General features: G+C 34.8%; 1 protein-coding gene and 1 long non-coding RNA gene across 2 annotated transcripts; both read left to right on the top strand.

Annotated features, from left to right (window-relative positions):
- Positions 1-1,007: 1,007 nt before the first annotated feature.
- Positions 1,008-2,777, top strand: LOC145107015 (uncharacterized). Its single transcript, XR_013707711.1, has 3 exons — positions 1,008-1,642; positions 2,276-2,454; positions 2,535-2,777. It is a non-coding gene; the product is annotated as an uncharacterized LOC145107015 (long non-coding RNA).
- A 1,704-nt stretch (positions 2,778-4,481) lies between these two features.
- LOC145121787 (uncharacterized) lies at positions 4,482-6,114 on the top strand. The gene is made up of 5 exons (XM_079057490.1): positions 4,482-4,572; positions 4,653-4,912; positions 4,999-5,259; positions 5,406-5,504; positions 5,653-6,114. The coding sequence occupies exons 1-5, from the start codon at positions 4,482-4,484 to the stop codon at positions 6,112-6,114; spliced, it is 1,173 nt and encodes a 390-aa protein (XP_078913616.1).
- Positions 6,115-17,984: the final 11,870 nt, after the last annotated feature.

Raw genomic sequence — 17,984 nt, 5'->3', positions numbered from 1 at the left:
AAAACTCTTTTCATTTTCCATTTTACAAGTTTGGAAAACTATGAAAATCGCTTTTCTAGTTTACATACACAACTTGGAAAACAAAAAATTTTCATTTTCTTAGATATTCTTTTAAAACAAAATCAAACAAACGCCTTTTAGAATTCTCATTCTCATTTTAAAATTTTCCACAACCAAACACATTCTAAGCTATTCATATAAACCATATACGCCCCCCGTTAAATTTAGATATCTGGAATTTTAGATGCATATATGGAATACCAAAATATTAACCGAAATTTTGCTTTTTACTAAACCTAATTTTGTATCGGATTTCCCTACTTGATATCTCATACAGAATCAAACCAAATTAAACCGACTGACTTATCCCCTTTCTATACTTGAAACTATGGATGAGCTTCAGACCGAACCGGCCTGAAGACCTGAAATCGTGAATTACCTTACCCGAAAACCGGACCGGTTGTAGTAGTTCAATTAAGCCAACCATAAATTCTTCTAATTGATAATAGTAATTTGGGTGTATCGGGTCCGATTCTAGGTACCAAACCGGGTTTCGGGTTTTGGACTGATTTAGACTTTAACAGTGTTGTTTATGGTTTCGGTCCGGACCAATCACAAGAATTTAAAACCAGATATACACCATCTTCACCAATCAAAAATTTATATTACATCAAAAACATAAAAGTATTTGGACTTACTTTTGGTTTGATTGTCTTCCATGGAACCAATCCAATTTTCAATCACCACCGAAGAGGAGAGGGACATATGTTGTCTATTAGAGAGTAGAAGACTAGAAGATTACTAGGTTTTTTTTTTTGGGTGGGTGTGTGTGTGTAACAGTGGAATACTGTTAGCGGATATAGGCCTTTGTGTACATGACCATTATATTTATCTTTGTATAATTGTATTGTAGTTAGGCCCGTTTGTACTGGCCCATGTGCTTTGTATGTATCTTGTACTTTATATACGTATCATCTAATGAGAATACGTTTACCAGAAAATACCACTTAACATGGTATCATAGACTTAAACCCTATCCGATCTCGCCTCCTTCTTTCTCCCTTTTTCTCATGATCTTTCTTCTGTTCTTTCTTCATCACCATGATTGGCGAATGGAGCTCTTCTTCTAAACCCACTCATAATGTGTACGTTATTACTAATATTAAGACCTACGTCCCCCTTATTCTGGATCTCTCTGCTCGCAACTATGATCCATGGAGTGACTTATTCCATGCACACTGTATTGCATATGGCGTTCCAGACCATATATATGACACCTTTAACCCTCCAAACCATCCTCCCAGAGATACCGAATGAAAAGAGCTTGATCAAGTCGTGAAACTGTGGCTATTTGGTTCTGTATCCTAAAAATTAATCACATCTTCCTACTCCATTAAGGCATCTGCACGAAAGATCCGACAAAACTTGCATTACTTGTTTTATGTTGATGTTGAATCCATTACCTTGCACCTTGAAAACGAATTGAGGAACATCACATCGGGAGATTTATCAGTTCACAATTATCTAGAGAAGATCAAGCAGATTAGTGATTTACTTGAGGGGCTTGGCAAAAAAGTCAAAGATTGGACGGTTGTTCTTCATGCACTCAACGGACTGCCCAACAAATTTAATAGCGTTGCAGGTATTATACGTTTTTCCAAGCCTCTTCCATCATTCTTAGAAATGCGCTCAATGCTTCTTGTTGAAGAAATGAGACTCAACGGCCTTCGTCACATGGTTCCAACTCACGACACATACAGTTCCGCCCCATCACTCCTTCACGTTGGAACCTCATCCTCGTCGTCATCTCGTGGGGGTGGAGGTGGCGCTCACCGGGGAAACTTCAACCGCCGAGGCGGTGGCAGAAACAATCAACACCGCCGACAACAGCAACCGCTAGTCGCTACTGGTCAACATCACTACAAGAATACTAAGCTATGCCGACGACATCTATCCCGACGACAACGGTCGTCACTACAGGTCTCCCTATCCCGACGACATGTCGTCGCGATATCTTTTGGAACCTTTGACCGCGATATCTGTGCCGACGACAAGTCGTCGCCACAAGTCTGGGCGGGAACAACGAAAATAATCGCGGGAATCTGAAAATCTATACCGACGACATGTCGTCGGTATAGGTATCGAAAAATCTATTTTCCATTTATTTTTATTCCATGTGCCAGAAAAACAAAACGACGTAGTTTTAGGGAAGGCTATCCCGACGACAAGTCGTCGGCACAGTGTTTTTAATTTTTATATATTTCTTTTATTTCAGCAAAAATCGCAACGTCGTCGTTTATGTGGACCCTATACCGACGACTTGTCGTCGGCATAGGGGTTTACCCTAAAAAAGATACGCAGGCGTCCTTCATTTGCACACAGCGACTGTCTTTCTTTTGCACTCGACGAAAATTCCATCCCAACTCAAATCACCGGCGATTAACCCTATCCAAGGTTGTTTCTACCCCTATTTCGCTTTTTATTGTTGTTTGGTAATGATTTTTACCGCAAATTTGGTGTTTTTTGGTGTGTAGGGTAGTTAACAGGTGGTGAAGCACCACCGCCCGTTTTCCTGCCTCAACCTTCCCACCGGCGAGTTGTTCGTCGGCGACCTCGTTCCAGCCACCACCGGAGTTGTTCACTGGTCCGTTTTTCAACCTTGTTCATATATTTTTTTTTTCTGATTTTGTATTGCCGCCTGTGGCCACCACCAGCCACCACCGGAGGATTACCAGCTTCTTTGACTAGCCAGAATTCGTTCATCACACAAGAACAAAACACATGTTAGTTTTTTTGTTTTCTAATTTTTATTGAAATTGAAATTATATATATATATATATATATATATATATATATATATATATATATATATATATATATATATATATATGCACAAAAAATAACAATCACACATATAACAAACAAACAACAACACAATCACACATATATATATATATATATATATATATATATATATATATATATATATATATAGAATTGTGTTGAAATTGAAATTGATCCTCCTTTGATTATATAATTGTGTTGTTTGTTTGGTATATATATATATATGTGATTGTGTTGTTGTTTGTTTGTTATATGTGTGATTGTTATTTTTTGTTTGGAATATGTATATAGTTTGTTTAGGTTGGTATGAAATTTTGTATGATTGTTTAGGTTGGTATGAAATTGATATTGTTTAGGTTGGTATATGAAATTGAAATTGTTTAGGTTGGTATGAAATTTTGTATGATTGTGATCTTTGTTTAGGTTGGTATGAAATTTTATGTATAAAATGTAAAATATGTATGGTCGTGTTTAATTTGTTTAGTTATTAATAGCAACATACTTTTTTTTATCTTGATAATTGAGATTTTTGGAATATGTTTATTGAGATTAAAGTTTATTAAGTCAAAAATATTTAAACTATAAAAGTTATTAATAGCAACATACTTTTTTTTATCTTGTTAATTAAAGTATTTTATTTTCATTTCTATTTGAAAGTTATAACATAAAACAAAATAATAAAATTACGTTGTTATTAAAAGTAATATTAAAAGTAATTTTTATCTTGTTTATGGTGTTAAAAAAAACAAACAAAAACAAAATAATATTAAAAGTACAATGTTGTAATTGAAAAAAATAAAACGTATATATACTATAAATATGAAAGAGAAGTGAAAAATAGAATGTTTTAAATATATTTCTTTATATACTTGTAAATATATATCCATTACGTCCGTTTTTTTCTCAAACAAAAAGTCATACCATTTAACTATGTATAAAATATGTATGGTTGTGTTTAATTTGTTTAGTTTATTAGCTTAAGTGAATAAAGTGATCAAATGTTTAATTTTTAAGTTACAATATTTAAACTAATAAAAATATGTTTATTGAGATTAAAGTTTATTAAGTCAAAAATATTTAAACTATAAAAGTTATTAATAGCAACATACTTTTTTTTATCTTGTTAATTAAAGTATTTTATTTTCATTTCTATTTGAAAGTTATAACATAAAACAAAATAATAAAATTACGTTGTTATTAAAAGTAATATTAAAAGTATTTTTTATCTTGTTTATGGTGCTAAAAAAAACAAAAACAAAAAACAAAATAATATTAAAAGTACAATGTTGTAATTGAAAAAAATAAAATGTATATATACTATAACAAACTAATAAAAGTACATTGCTATAAAATGTGTTTAGAAGTCTACCCTTCTGAATACTCTATCAATTCCGTCCGATTTCTTCTTCCAGGGTATATATTTCTTTATATACTTGTCAATATCTATCCATTCCGTCCGTTTTTTTCCTCAAACAAAAAGTCATACAATTTAACTATGTATACAATGTTATTTTTAATAATGAAACAGTAATGACAGTCGATAAGAGTTGGATTCGTGAAAACCGAACGTCCCCAAAATTCTTGGAAGGTCTTAAAAACTTTATGGAGATTGCCAGTCAATAATATTTGTTAAACAGATGGCAGAAGTCGCGAGGGGACATGGAGGAGACGGTGGGGATAGACCACCACACGGGGTCGCACGCGGTGTACCATTGGGTTGCCAATCTTGTAAGTTACATGAAATTTTTAAGTATTAGATATATTAAAGTTTTAAATTTCTAAATTTTCAATTCTATATGTAAATGTAGCACATGCGAAGAATGTGAATGTGAATAAGCGTGGCAAAGGGAGAAACTTAAATTTGTACGACGAGTATGAAAACAACAAGTGTAATCCTTTGGATTTGCGAATTGATATCTCCGGGCGGACGTACCGATTTGTGGGGGACAACGGGCAAATGTTTGTCAGACTGATCTCAAATCTGGTGGGATCAAAGGTACCGTTGCATTATCATACTTGGCGTCGTGTTCCTATCAAATTCAAAGATGATTTATATCCCGAGCTAGAAGTAAGTATACAATATATTTTATATGTATTGAATTTTACACTTATTAAATATTTTTTTACTAATCAAATATGTTTTTCCTTTTGTAGACTTATTTTGATCTAAATAGGTATCGGGGCACAGACTTGTGGGAACCCCTTCGAGCGGGTATCCAAGCAGACATGCAAAGAGCTTATCGAGACCGCAAGCATGATATGAAAAAACATTTTGATAGAGTTGGTGGATATCATGATGTGGAAAGGGCAAGAAGATGTCCACCGACTGATTGGTCCGCCGAAGCTTGGAACAAAATGATTGATTTGTTATTTTTGACCGATGAATACAGACGCACGTCTGACAAAATAAAATTTGTAGGTCGAAACTTCCGCACACAAGTGCTCACGGATGTAGACCCTATGCTCAACGACGTTATTTAGAGGTAATAAAATATTATAGTATTAGTTAAAAGTGTTATTAACATTTGTATAAATATATTTATTGATTTCACTTATTATAGGAAAAAATGGGAATGAAGCCGCAACATATTGAGGGTTGGAGACAAATGCGCTACAAAGAAGGTTCGGGTTGGTGTACAAGTCGAGCACAAGAAGATTGGGTAAGTGATAAACGAAATGAATGTGTTGTTTAAATATATTATTATTATTAATTATAGTTTTTTGTTTAAGGAATATTATTATTATTTTAATGTTTAAGTTTAGTTGTTTGTTTTAATTAACGTATGTTTATTGTTTTCTTTATTTTAGGAAAAAATTCAAGAAGAATATGAGAAAATGCAAAGCGAGGTTGGGGAAGGCGGAATAGTAGACGAGGAAGAATGTTTAGAACGTGCCCTAGGGACGAGACGCGGGCATGCTCGCGGGGTGGGTAGGAGACCAACCGCCAACTTCGGTTTAATTCCAAATGAACGATCTTCCACTTCAAAATCGTCCCAATCTCAACCCCAATCTCAATCCCAATTTGATTCACAACAAATGCAAGAGTACTTGCAACAATATAATGCATCATTGGCGGCATGTATTCCGGGCTTCCAACCACCACCATTTCCTAACTTTCTATTCAACTCTAACACACAAGCAACTACCTGTCAACAAGTTGCCGAAAGGATGGAAGAAGAAGGAGAAGAAGAAGAAGAAGGAGAAGGAGAAGGAGAAGAAGGAGAAGAAGGAGAAGAAGAAGAAGGATATGATTATGATAATGATGTTTGATGTTTTTTTAGTGTTTTGAACAATGTTAGTTAACAACTTGAATTTGATGTTTTGAATTTGAACAATGATACTTATGTATTTCAATTGATATATGTTGGAATGTGTTTTGGATTTGTTAAAAATGCAGGAATGGCAATGTACTAAATCTGTAAAATTGAAAAAAAAAAACAAACAGGGCCTATCCCGACGACAAGCCGTCGCTATAGGTAATTAATAAAACTTTATTTTTTATCCCCGAAAATATGATTGACAAAACCTATCCCGACGACAAGTCGTCGCCATAGGTGAAGCTATCGCGACGACATTTATACCGACGACACTATTGACCTATGCCGACACGGCTATGTCGACGACTCTATCCCGACGACATATCGTCGGTATAGGGTATGCCGACGACAAGTCGTTGGGATAGAATCCGAATTCGTCGTCGCCATAGGGTGTTACATCATCGCAACACCCAATATGGGTGGGTGTACATTCCTCCACCGCCTTCTGTTGCTCCTTCGTGGACTCCATTTGGTCATGCCCAACCATTTTGGCTAATCCTCACGTGTTTCCATCAGCAGACCTAACGACAACACCAACCAACTTGGAACACGCCCACATCGAATAGCCCAGGAATTCTTGGAAACAGGCCATCATCTTCCACTATATCTCCACAAGCCCACTTACAATCCTCAGATCCGAATCAACCCCTGTGGGCTTTACTCGTAAGTGATCAACCCACCTCATTACCAGTTTTGTTCAACACGATGACATTAAATGACCCGGTAAATGGTGGTTGGGTCATGGATACCGGAGCAACTGATCATGTTCACAACAATACATGTATACTTTAATCCGTCTCTAATAGTCATTATCCTCATTCTATTTATGTCGGTAACGGGTTTTTCAATACCTGTTATGAAATCAGGACATTACACTTTTTCTACTCCAAATATTTATCGCACCCTTCATTTACGAAATGTCCTCATTACTCCAAATATCATCAAAAATCTTATATTTGTTCGCAAGTTTACTACTCATAACAATTGTTCTATTGATTTTGATCCTTATGGTTTTACAATTCTTGATTATCAGACTCGTCATCCTTGATAGGTTTTATACAAACAATCCTATGTGTGCATGCAACCCTAATTGGATCTATGTTTTCACTATTAGACATACAACTTTATGAACACAAAAAGAAACCTGGAATTCTCCTCTAATTTTCGAAATCTACATAGGAGAATAGAATACATACCTTTTGTTGTTATATAGCAATAACAACTAGTTCCTTGAATTTCCTTAGCTCTTGAAAGCAAGTACCACAAGTGTAGTACCTCTAATGGCTCACAAACACACTAGGTGAAAGGATGAATATGGGAGAGAGGAGAGAAGGGTATCTTGCCCTAAAATTCGGCCCTAGTAGGGTTTTCCCAAGGGGTGGTCGAATTCTAGTACCTTAGGGTGCTATTTATACTTGAGGCTAGCTAGGGTTTCAAGGTGGAAACCCTAATCCCTTAGCTTAGGGCCTAAGCAAGTCCATGGACTCCTTTCCTTAAGCCCTTGGACGAAAACTCCTAGATCCTTCTAGGATTTTCGTTCAAGCCTTAATAAAGGTGATCTAATAGCCCAAAGTCTCAACTATCAAATAATTACAAAACAGCCCCTGTACTTTTAATTAATTCCTTTAATCCCAAAATTAATTCCTAATTAATTTCTGATTAAATACTAATTAATAATATGATTCCAAATTAATATATTATTCATATAATATAATAAATAAATCATATTTATGCCCTAATCAACCTCTCTCCTCAACTGTCATCCTGTCTAGTCACCAGTGTGAAGGCAACCCAAAAGGACCATGCTCACAATCGGGTCAAGTACATACCAAAATAGTTATGGACTTAGACACTAATCCAACAGTCTCCCACTTGGATAAGTCTAATAACTATTCTGCGTATGACTTCAGAACCTGATCAACAATCGTAGCTTCCAAAAGCCGATGTCAACTCTGATCTTATCAGATACGCGTGTCCTTTAGATAAGGGATCATATATTCCTCCATTCTACAAGATATCGTATAGACATGAGACATGGATTGAAATCATTCTCTCAGTCTATGTGTCGTTTCCCGATTTCCGATTTATGACGACTGACTAATTGAACAAATCAAATCAGTCCTGGCCCGGCCGAGCACTTTCCTTTGTCATCACTAAATCATCGAGGGGCCCACTTATATCGCTTTTATCCCACCTTGGGTAAAAGGAATGGATAAACTTTGACTCAAATGCTTGCTTGCACCTACTAATCGAATCACACACAACAATAAGTTTTATAACACCAAGTTACTGGTGTGTTTATTTATCATCAATGTGCGACCGACCAGCAAATAACAACTCACACGTCTCGGTTTCAAGAATATACAATGTTATCGTCTCACCAATCACTCGTGATAAAACCATGAAGTGATTCAAGTGAGCGTGGGTTTAATCCAATACTTTAATCTTATCAAAGCACTCATGAACTCTGCAGCAAACTTGTGTTATGTCTAAACACTTTAGACAATCTACAGACAGATTCATGACAGTCTTCCTTCATACCTACTTCCAACGTATGACCGACTGTGGAGGTTCGAATAACCTAGTTATTCTGGAAGTCAAAACATGAAAAATGAAACACAATAATAATATTAATCCTATATGGTCCCAAAACTCTTGAGCGTAAATAAAAACACTTTTATTTAAACACCATATTGATTACTCATTATTCATTGCTTACTGTTTCAGAAAATCAACTTATTACTCGAATTATAACCACAATTGTCTCATGCTCCAAGCATGCACACTTTGGTTTCCTATGGTCCATACTTTACGAAATAGATCAATTGAAAAACTTTTCCAATGAAACTCATTTCACAATCCCCAATCCTTATTATTAGTATAAGAATACCAAATTCTTGCCACTTTTAGAATATGTCAGATTCTAACATTTTATGCAATGATTCTTTCGTAATGTCATAGCACAAAAGTCACCAAGACCCGGCTAATGAAATTACAAGGTATTCTATTGGAAATTGTTACAAGACAATTCCATAGACGTGAAGTATCACATTCAAAGTACATTCCTTTGAACATCCTTCTCGCATAAAAGTTTCTAATCTAAACATATTTCTTAATATCCAACTCCCATTAATGGAAACATTTCCATATTTGCCATATGACAACTCATTCTTAATAGAATCTTATCTATTCATAATAATGTCAATTTAGTACATCCAGTACTATACTTGCAACTACTCACAAGCGACAAATCCTCAGTGAACCTCAGATTGTCCTTTGATAGTTGTTTAATTATTTTAGTCAAAACCGATTCTAGTCCCTTTTTCCCTCTTAATGCCCTAGGTATTTGGAAAATTTTAGAACGGTCAAATATTATAGCATATGCAATCGATCCTATACTCGAAGCGTATTGGACACGATGCATAATGTCTCACATAAAGACATGATACTTTATCATCCTTCTGCCATAATATTTTATGTGCCATGTTCCCACAATTCGAACTATGAAGAGGGATGCCGTAATCATAATCGAATTTTGAGAATGCACTATGTATCCTTGACTAAATTTATTAACATTTCTCGATCTAAGCTTTAGAATTTTGAAAGGAAGTGTAATATTCTCTCCCTTAATTATGGCAAAACAACTTTTCAACCTTTGCAACTTTGCAAAGTGAATCTTTGTTTTCTATAATTAATATTGCTAACTTGCAATACTTACCATAATAATCATGCTCCCACTAACATGACGATTATTTTCTTACCAGCATAACACTTATGCTCCCACTAGCTTTGACATGTATTCAGAAAACAATTGAACTTCTAGAAAACAATGCTTATTGAATTCCTTAAGTTCATATTTCTAATACCTAATGCTTTGATAAGTCTTTATCTAAGCTTTTTAAGCTTATACACCTTTGCCTTAGATAGCTCACATGTGTGTCTAAACAATTCAGAATTTATGTTACTAAGTCCCAAATGTTCAGATCAATTGCCAAATCTCACAATTCGAACTATGAAAAAGGATGCCGTAATCATAATCGAATTTGAGAATACAATTTTCACAATTGCTATCTTCTTAAAATCTCTCTTAGTGAAAGCATGTCCTCACAATCATTTTCATGAAGGAGGAAAACCTTATGACACTTAGATTTTATGATGTATGTGTTCCTATCCATGTGAATTTATCAAAACGAAAGTTTGCGACAAATCCAAAACCAAATGGACTGAACTTGTTCAATCTTGATTTCTTGCCTCATGGTAACATGAATGGCCACCATGTCTTCCAAGCAACTCACCCTTTCATATCAATGTACTTTCCATTGATCAAGGTGCTTTGTTTTTATGCATTCAAATGAGAACTCATAGAACTCACACACATAATTAACTCAATTGGAATGACACAGAAAAAGAGTATGTCATCCACGATAGGCTTTAAACCTCAAGTCGTGTGCTAGTGATGATCAACTAGGTTTACTCTTGATTTGTTCTTGAAACTTTTCAAGACCATTAAGACTCCCACTGACTCCTTGACATATAAGATTCTCTTGTCAAGAAACATTTCTTGACAAACAAATATTCAAGAGTTAGTGTAGCCTTTTGTCAAGTTTAACACTTCACACTATTGGTCCTGGTTGGTCTTTGTCTTATCCAAGACATCACAACTTACCAATTTCAAATGTGCAAGAATAAGAAAACTTTTCCAAATTCCACATTTGTCGAGTGTTATAAACCTACTTAAGACTTGTCACTCATGTCAGAATCTTGACTCTAAGACTTGATATTGGAACGAAGTATGATTGACTTCTTGATTTAACCATTTCTACAATTCTCGATTCCTCTTCTTAGACATGCAATTGCACTAAGACTCACTTAGAGGATCAATTGAGATATGGTTCTTAATCATTAAGACTTATCATAAAACACAATAAAAGGTACTCTCCCTTCTTCTTAGAATAGAGAAACTTTTATCTTTCTGCCTACTTGATTCTTCTTATTCGTTCTGCTATTGATTGAAACTCTTTCAATCAACTCAGAATTATACTTAATCTTATAAGTATAATCATATTTACTAACCTTTAGTAAATCATGACGAATATCTTTATCACTCTTGTGGTGGACTTGATCAACGCACAACCTAGTGTACTCGATCTCCTGGTCCTTCTCTTGACACTTTGCCAAAGAATTAGTCTAATTTCCAAAATATGAAGTTTCTCATTCATCACGCAACCAAGTTGTATGATTCCAAGTTTCTGTCCAATTGAAACTTGGGCGATGAGAATCTTCCTTTATTTGGCAAATCCTCGACATTTCACAAATAACATAATCAAGAATCACATCCAATTCATCATTGCTAAAATTAGAAATACATAAACATCCATTTTCACATATGCCATTGTAAGGATAAATAAATAGGACGAAATCAAAATTCATTTTATTGCGGAAAAACTTGTCCTTACAATGCAATTCAAATGAAAACTATGCTATTTCAATTTCTAAGCAATCTATTCTAACTCTAAAGTAGTAGCTCAAAAATCCGATCTTCAAGCAATGCGATCGAAATCCATTTCTTCACGATCAGATTCAGCTTACTTCTTCCCTTAAGCTTCCTCTCTTTTCTTCGATCCTACAAAACATCAAAATGTAATCTTATCACATCATGTATTGAAAATCAAAGAATAGGAACTTATAGAGTTAGTTATTGGATATTACCTGAAGTAGAGCCATACGTCTTGACTCTCCCATCTCTTAGATCTCTCAGGTAGACAGGACAGCTTCGTCTCCAATGCCCCTTCTCTTGGCAGTAGAAGCAGATAGACTCTTTTGGAATGGCACAAGGAACTTTCTCAGAATTTACCTTTTCCGGATTTCCAATGTCACCATTTTCAATGTCCATTGAAGTTTGGGAGTTTGATTTGCCAGAAAAATTTGCTTGATTATCACGCCAAATCATTTCTGATTCAGCAGCTATAAGCAAATAGGTCAAATCAATAAGGGTCACGTTATGGTCCATCATATAGTACTCTCTAACGAACTCACTATATGATTCAGGAAGTGACTGAAGAACCCAGTCAACAGCCAATATTTCTGAGATATCGACACCCATCATCCTTAACCTATCAATGTGTGACTTCATCTCTAAGACGTGTGCACACACATGTTTCCCATCTTCGTGTTTACTTGCCAAAAGGGCTTGAGTGAGCTTGAACTTTTCAAGCCTTTGAACTTGTGGGTTAGGGAGAATAATTGGAGGAGGTGGAGGAAGTGAAGCATGACTCTCATTTCCTTGATCGTATCGTGGAACGTCATCTTTATTTGGAAAGCTTGTTCCAAGGGACTTGGGAAGACCATTGTAAGATTTAGACATCTACAAAACGGGAGAAAATTTAGGTTAGTTGATAAGAATCCTTGATGTAACACCCAAATGAAACATCAAGGCTAGGATCCAACATAATACTCTACAACCTAGAAGAGGGATGCCATAATCTAGTTGCAGAATATTTAAAGGTAGGTAAATGACGATTTACCAATTTCCACCATGAAAACGAAAAAGAAATTTAAGTTTTAAATGAGTTGAAACTCCTAGATCTTTTGAGATTCATTGAACTTTTCAATGGCATGTTTAATCTCGATTATGCCCTTCTATTTGTGACTGGGATGCCGAGGATCACAAACAAGGTGTGAATAACCATACGAATCACGTGGTGCACCCAATTGCTACTATCACCTAATCAATGTATCGGTTAGCCACACACGCTCCATTGATCTATGATAAACATCGAGCCACCCTTCGCCACCAATGTCAATCCCAAATTAGTGTGTCGGTTAGCCACACACGCTCCACTAACGTTTGACAAGGGTACGAAGTGTAATTCCATGGATTAGCATACAAATTCACATTTTGCCCTAAAGTAACTAAGATTGGGAATTTGTAAAAGCATTTAGTTACTTTGTACTTCATTATACTTATAATGGAAGGTTTCGTCCTATCCTACCCGTTCGGCTAACGACCCTCCACTAGTCAAGAGTGCGGTGGGTAAGAGTGGATATCCATTCAATCGCCATTTTATAGGCAATTTCCTTAAACACCCCCTTATAGACCAGCTTCGTGAATGAGGCCTACTAACGGTAAGACTGACTCTTTACTCATATATATAATATTAGACTTTTAATGTTACATATATATAGTATAGGGTGTATTTTACACTTTTAAAATACTAGGTGGTTTTATTAACTTTCTCTTTTAATTAAACTTTTAATTAACTTAACAAAACCATGATGGTGTAATTTGAACTTTTCAAAATACTAGAGTTTTAGAATTTATATATTACATAATTAAACTATTAATCAAAATTTTAAATTCCAAAACTTGAGGGCAAGTTTTGAAACATTTCAAAACATTAGGTTTTAGAATTTAAATATTTCAACATTAAACTCTTAAACAAAATTTTAAATTCCAAAACTTGAGGGCAAGTTTTGAAACTTTTCAAAACATTAGGGTTTAACTATTTAAATTTCAAAAACAAAACTTTTAAGTTCAAATTTAAACTATAAAACCTAAAGGGAGTAATTTGAAACTATTCAAACTTACTAGGGATCAAATAACAAATAATATAAATCAAACAATTAATTTAGTGATTATCTATATTTGACCTAATCCAATTTTAGTCACAAGATAATTACCAAATAATTTGAATAATCTATATTTATCATATAAAGAAACTATTATTCAAAAGATTTGAAATTATCTTTTGTTTTGGTAAGGATAATCATTTACATACAATAAAATTCGGATTTTATTATCAAAAAACGATTTTGGCATCAATCCTACAGCAAATCAACAAGTAAATCCCGAAATATACTCTGTCAGACTCCTGGACTCGCCGAGTCAGTCCTGAACTCGCCGAGTCAGTCCTGAACTCGCCGAGTCAGTCCTGAACTCGCCGAGTAGGGCCAACTCGCCGAGTCCAGATACTGACTCGCCGAGTTGAGTCGGGCAGAGGCAAAAAAAAATTGATTTTCAGCAAGAATTCGACAATTGCATCACATACAACAGAAACCAATCAAGGCTCTGATACCACTGATGGGTTTTAAGCATAAGAACAATCCTATGTGCTCATACAAACCCTAATGCTTGGATCTAGGTTTCTCTATTGTACATGCAATGAATCCAAGACTTACAAACCCTTGATCTATCAAATAAGAACTGAAATAAGGGTTTAGTAATTACCTTTGATTGTTATATAGCAATAACAATCAATCCTTGCTTTGATTGGCTTCAGAAAGCTTAGTGCCTCAAGTGTTGCACCTCTAATGGAGTCACAAACACCACTAAGCAACTTGGATGAAGAGGGAGGAGAGAGGAGGCACCAAAAATGGCTGGACACCCTAGAGGAACTCTTAGCCACGTTTTTGGGGCATAGGGGTCCTATATATACATGTAGGCTATTAGGGTTTGCAACTAGGAAACCCTAATCTGGCTGCTTTGGCCCTAAGCAGCCCATGGACTCCTTTAACATATCCCTTGGACGATTTCTAATGGGCTTCCCATAGAATTCGTCCAACCTATATATTATTAGGTGATCCATAGCCCAATCGTAATTATCTTATAATTACAAATCCAGTCCCCTAAATTCAATTAATCTCTTTTAGCCACAAAATTAATTCTTAATTAATTCTTGACTAATATTAATTACACTATATGATTTCTCCTTTAATATATTATTCTTATAATATATTAATAAATCATATTTAAACCTTTCTCTCTTTAATTCATCCTACATATTGCTATGGTGAAGGCAACCCAAAAGGACCATGCTCATAATCGGGTCAAGTACATACCAAAATAGTTATGGACTTAGACACTAATCCAATAGTTTTGACTTCCATAATAACTAGGTTATTCTTCCGGAATGACTAAGTTATTCAAACCATCCACAGTCGGTCATATGTTGGAAGTAGATATGAATAAAGACTGTCATGGGTTGGCTTGTAGAGGTCCAAGTTGGTGGACAAAGTTGTGCTACAACACTCATGAGTGCTCATAAGTTCTGAGTATTGGATTCAACCCGCGCTCATTTGAATCACTTCATGGATTTTATCACGAGTGATCATGAGACGATAATATCTTATATTCTTAAAACCTAGAGATATGAGTTGTTACTATGAGTTGGTTGTACATTGATTGCACGAAAACGCGTTCGGTAACTCGGTGTTATAAAACGTGCCTTTGTGTATGATTCAACAAGTAGCAGAACAAGCCATATGAGTCGAAGTTTATCCATTCCTTTTACCTTTAGGATAAAAGCGATATCTGTGGGCCCCTCGATGATTTAGCGATGACACATGTGAGTGCTTGGCCAAGCCAGAACTGATTTGATTTGTTCAATCAGTCAGTCATCATAAATCGGAAATCGGGAAACAACAAATGGACAGAGAGAATGATTGATAATCCATGTCTCAGTCCATATGATATCTAGAATGGAGGAATATATGATCCCTTATCTAATGGACAAGTCATTGACAAAGGTCAGAGTTCGTTGACAAGATCAGAGTTCGACAGCGGCTTTAAGAGCTACGATTGCCAGTTAGGTTTTGAAGTCATACTCAATAATAGTTTTAGACTTATCCAAGTGGGATACTGTTGGATTAATGTCTAAGTCCATAACTATATTTGGTATGTACTTGACCCGACCCGGCATGGTCCATTTGGGTTGCACTTCACCGGCACAATTTATATGGATAGTCTTTTGAGAATAGTATATTTATGATTTATATTAATATATTATATATATTAATATGGAATCATATTATTTAATTAGTATTGATCAAGAATTAATTTAGAATTAGTTAAGTGATCAAAAGGAACTAATTAAATATGGACTCTTATATATATATATATATATATATATATATATATATATATATATATATATATATATATATATATATATATATATATATATATGGAATGGGCCAAGTTTATTGAAGCATGACTCTTATTTCCTTGATCGTATCGTGGAACATCATCTTCATTTGGAAAGCTTGTTCCAAGGGACTTGGGAAGACCATTGTAAGATTTAGACATCTACAAAACGGGAGAAAATTCAAGTTAGTTGATAAGAATCCTTGATGTAACACCCAAATGAAACATCAAGGCTAGGATCCAACACAACATTCTACAACCTAGAAGAGGGATGCCGTAATCTAGTTGCAGAATATTTGAAGGTAGGTAAATGACGATTTACCAATTCCCACCATGAAAAACGAAAAAGAAATTTTTTTAAATGAATTGAAACTCCTAGATCTTTTGAGATTCATTGAACTTTTCAATGGCATGTTTAATCTCGATTATGCCCTTCTATTTGTGACTGGGATGCCGAGGATCACAAACAAGGTGTGAATAACCATACGAATCACGTGGTGCACCCAATTGCTACTATCACCTAATCAATGTGCCGGTTAGCCACACACGCTCCATTGATCTATGATAAACATCGAGCCACCCATCGCCACCAATGTCAATCCCAAATTAGTGTGCCGGTTAACCACACACGCTCCACTAACGTTTGACAAGGGTACGAAGTGTAATTCCATGGATTAGCATACAAATTCACATTTTGCCCTAAAGTAACTAGAATTTGGGAATTTGTAAAAGCATGTAGTTACTTTGTACTTCATTATACTTATAATGGAAGGTTTCGTCCTATCCTACCCGTTCGGCTAACGACCCTCCACTAGTCAAGAGTGCGGTGGGTAAGAGTGGATACCCATTCAATCGCTATTTTATAGGCAATTTCCTTAAACACCCCTTATAGACCAGCTTCGTGAATGAGGCCTACTAACGGTAAGACTGACTGTTTACTTATACATATATAATATTAGACTTTTAATGTCATATATATAGTATAGGGTGTATTTTACACTTTTAAAATACTAGGTGGTTTTATTAACTTTCTCTTTTAATTAACTTAACAAAACCATAAGGGTGTAATTTGAACTTTTTCAAAATACGAGGGTTTTAGAATTTAACATTTCAAAATTAAACTTTTAATCAACTTTTAAATTCCAAAACTTGAGGGCAAGTTTTGAACTTTTCAAAACAATTAGGTTTAAAAAATTTTCGAAAAATTAAAACCTTTTAATCTTAAATATTAAAATTTGATTTAATAATTATCCAAAATTAACCAATTAATTTGAATTATTAAATCTTGGAGGATATCTATTAAATTAAACAATTAATTTAACCTAATCCCTTAAATCCCCTAAAAATCGAAATTATGGGATGGGATAATTCAAAATCTTTAATTACCAAATTTAAACACTTAAAAGATAATTACAAGATATGGCATTATCCAAATCCCTAAAAATTAGGATCTAATCTTGGGGAGGAGGCCAATTTCGAAATCCTAGGGTTGGATAACCTTAGAATTCGAAATCTTGGAGGCTAAGGAAAGGATTTTGGGAAACCCTAACCAAATTTCGAAATTTAGGGTTTATGAACCCTAATTTCGAAAATCATGCCTTTAGGGTTTATTGGCTATAAACCCTAATATGTCAAATTCATACTTTTGTATAGAATCTAATTGAAAACAAAAACCAATGCTCTGATACCACTGATAGGTTTTATACAAACAATCCTATGTGTGCATGCAACCCTAATTGGATCTATGTTTTCACTATTAGACATACAACTTTATGAACACAAAAAGGAACCTGGAATTCTCCTCTAATTTTCGAAATCTACATAGGAGAATAGAATACATACCTTTTGTTGTTATATAGCAATAACAACTAGTTCCTTGAATTTCCTTAGCTCTTGAAAGC

This window comes from Lactuca virosa, chromosome 1, assembly GCF_052849685.1.
Source record: "Lactuca virosa cultivar CGN04683 chromosome 1, Lactuca_virosa_CGN04683_v6, whole genome shotgun sequence".
Lineage (NCBI taxonomy): Eukaryota > Viridiplantae > Streptophyta > Magnoliopsida > Asterales > Asteraceae > Lactuca > Lactuca virosa.
Note: the sequence above shows the minus strand (reverse complement) of the source record. Positions and strands in the feature narration are given on the sequence as shown.

Excerpts from the sequence above, each read along its gene's own strand:
- LOC145121787 (XM_079057490.1), top strand. The coding sequence starts at position 4,482 with ATGGCAGAAGTCGCGAGGGGACATGGAGGAGACGGTGGGGATAGACCA. Across the intron at positions 4,573-4,652 it reads ACCATTGGGTTGCCAATCTT|CACATGCGAAGAATGTGAAT; the intron begins GTAAGTTACATG and ends ATGTAAATGTAG. Across the intron at positions 5,505-5,652 it reads GTCGAGCACAAGAAGATTGG|GAAAAAATTCAAGAAGAATA; the intron begins GTAAGTGATAAA and ends TCTTTATTTTAG.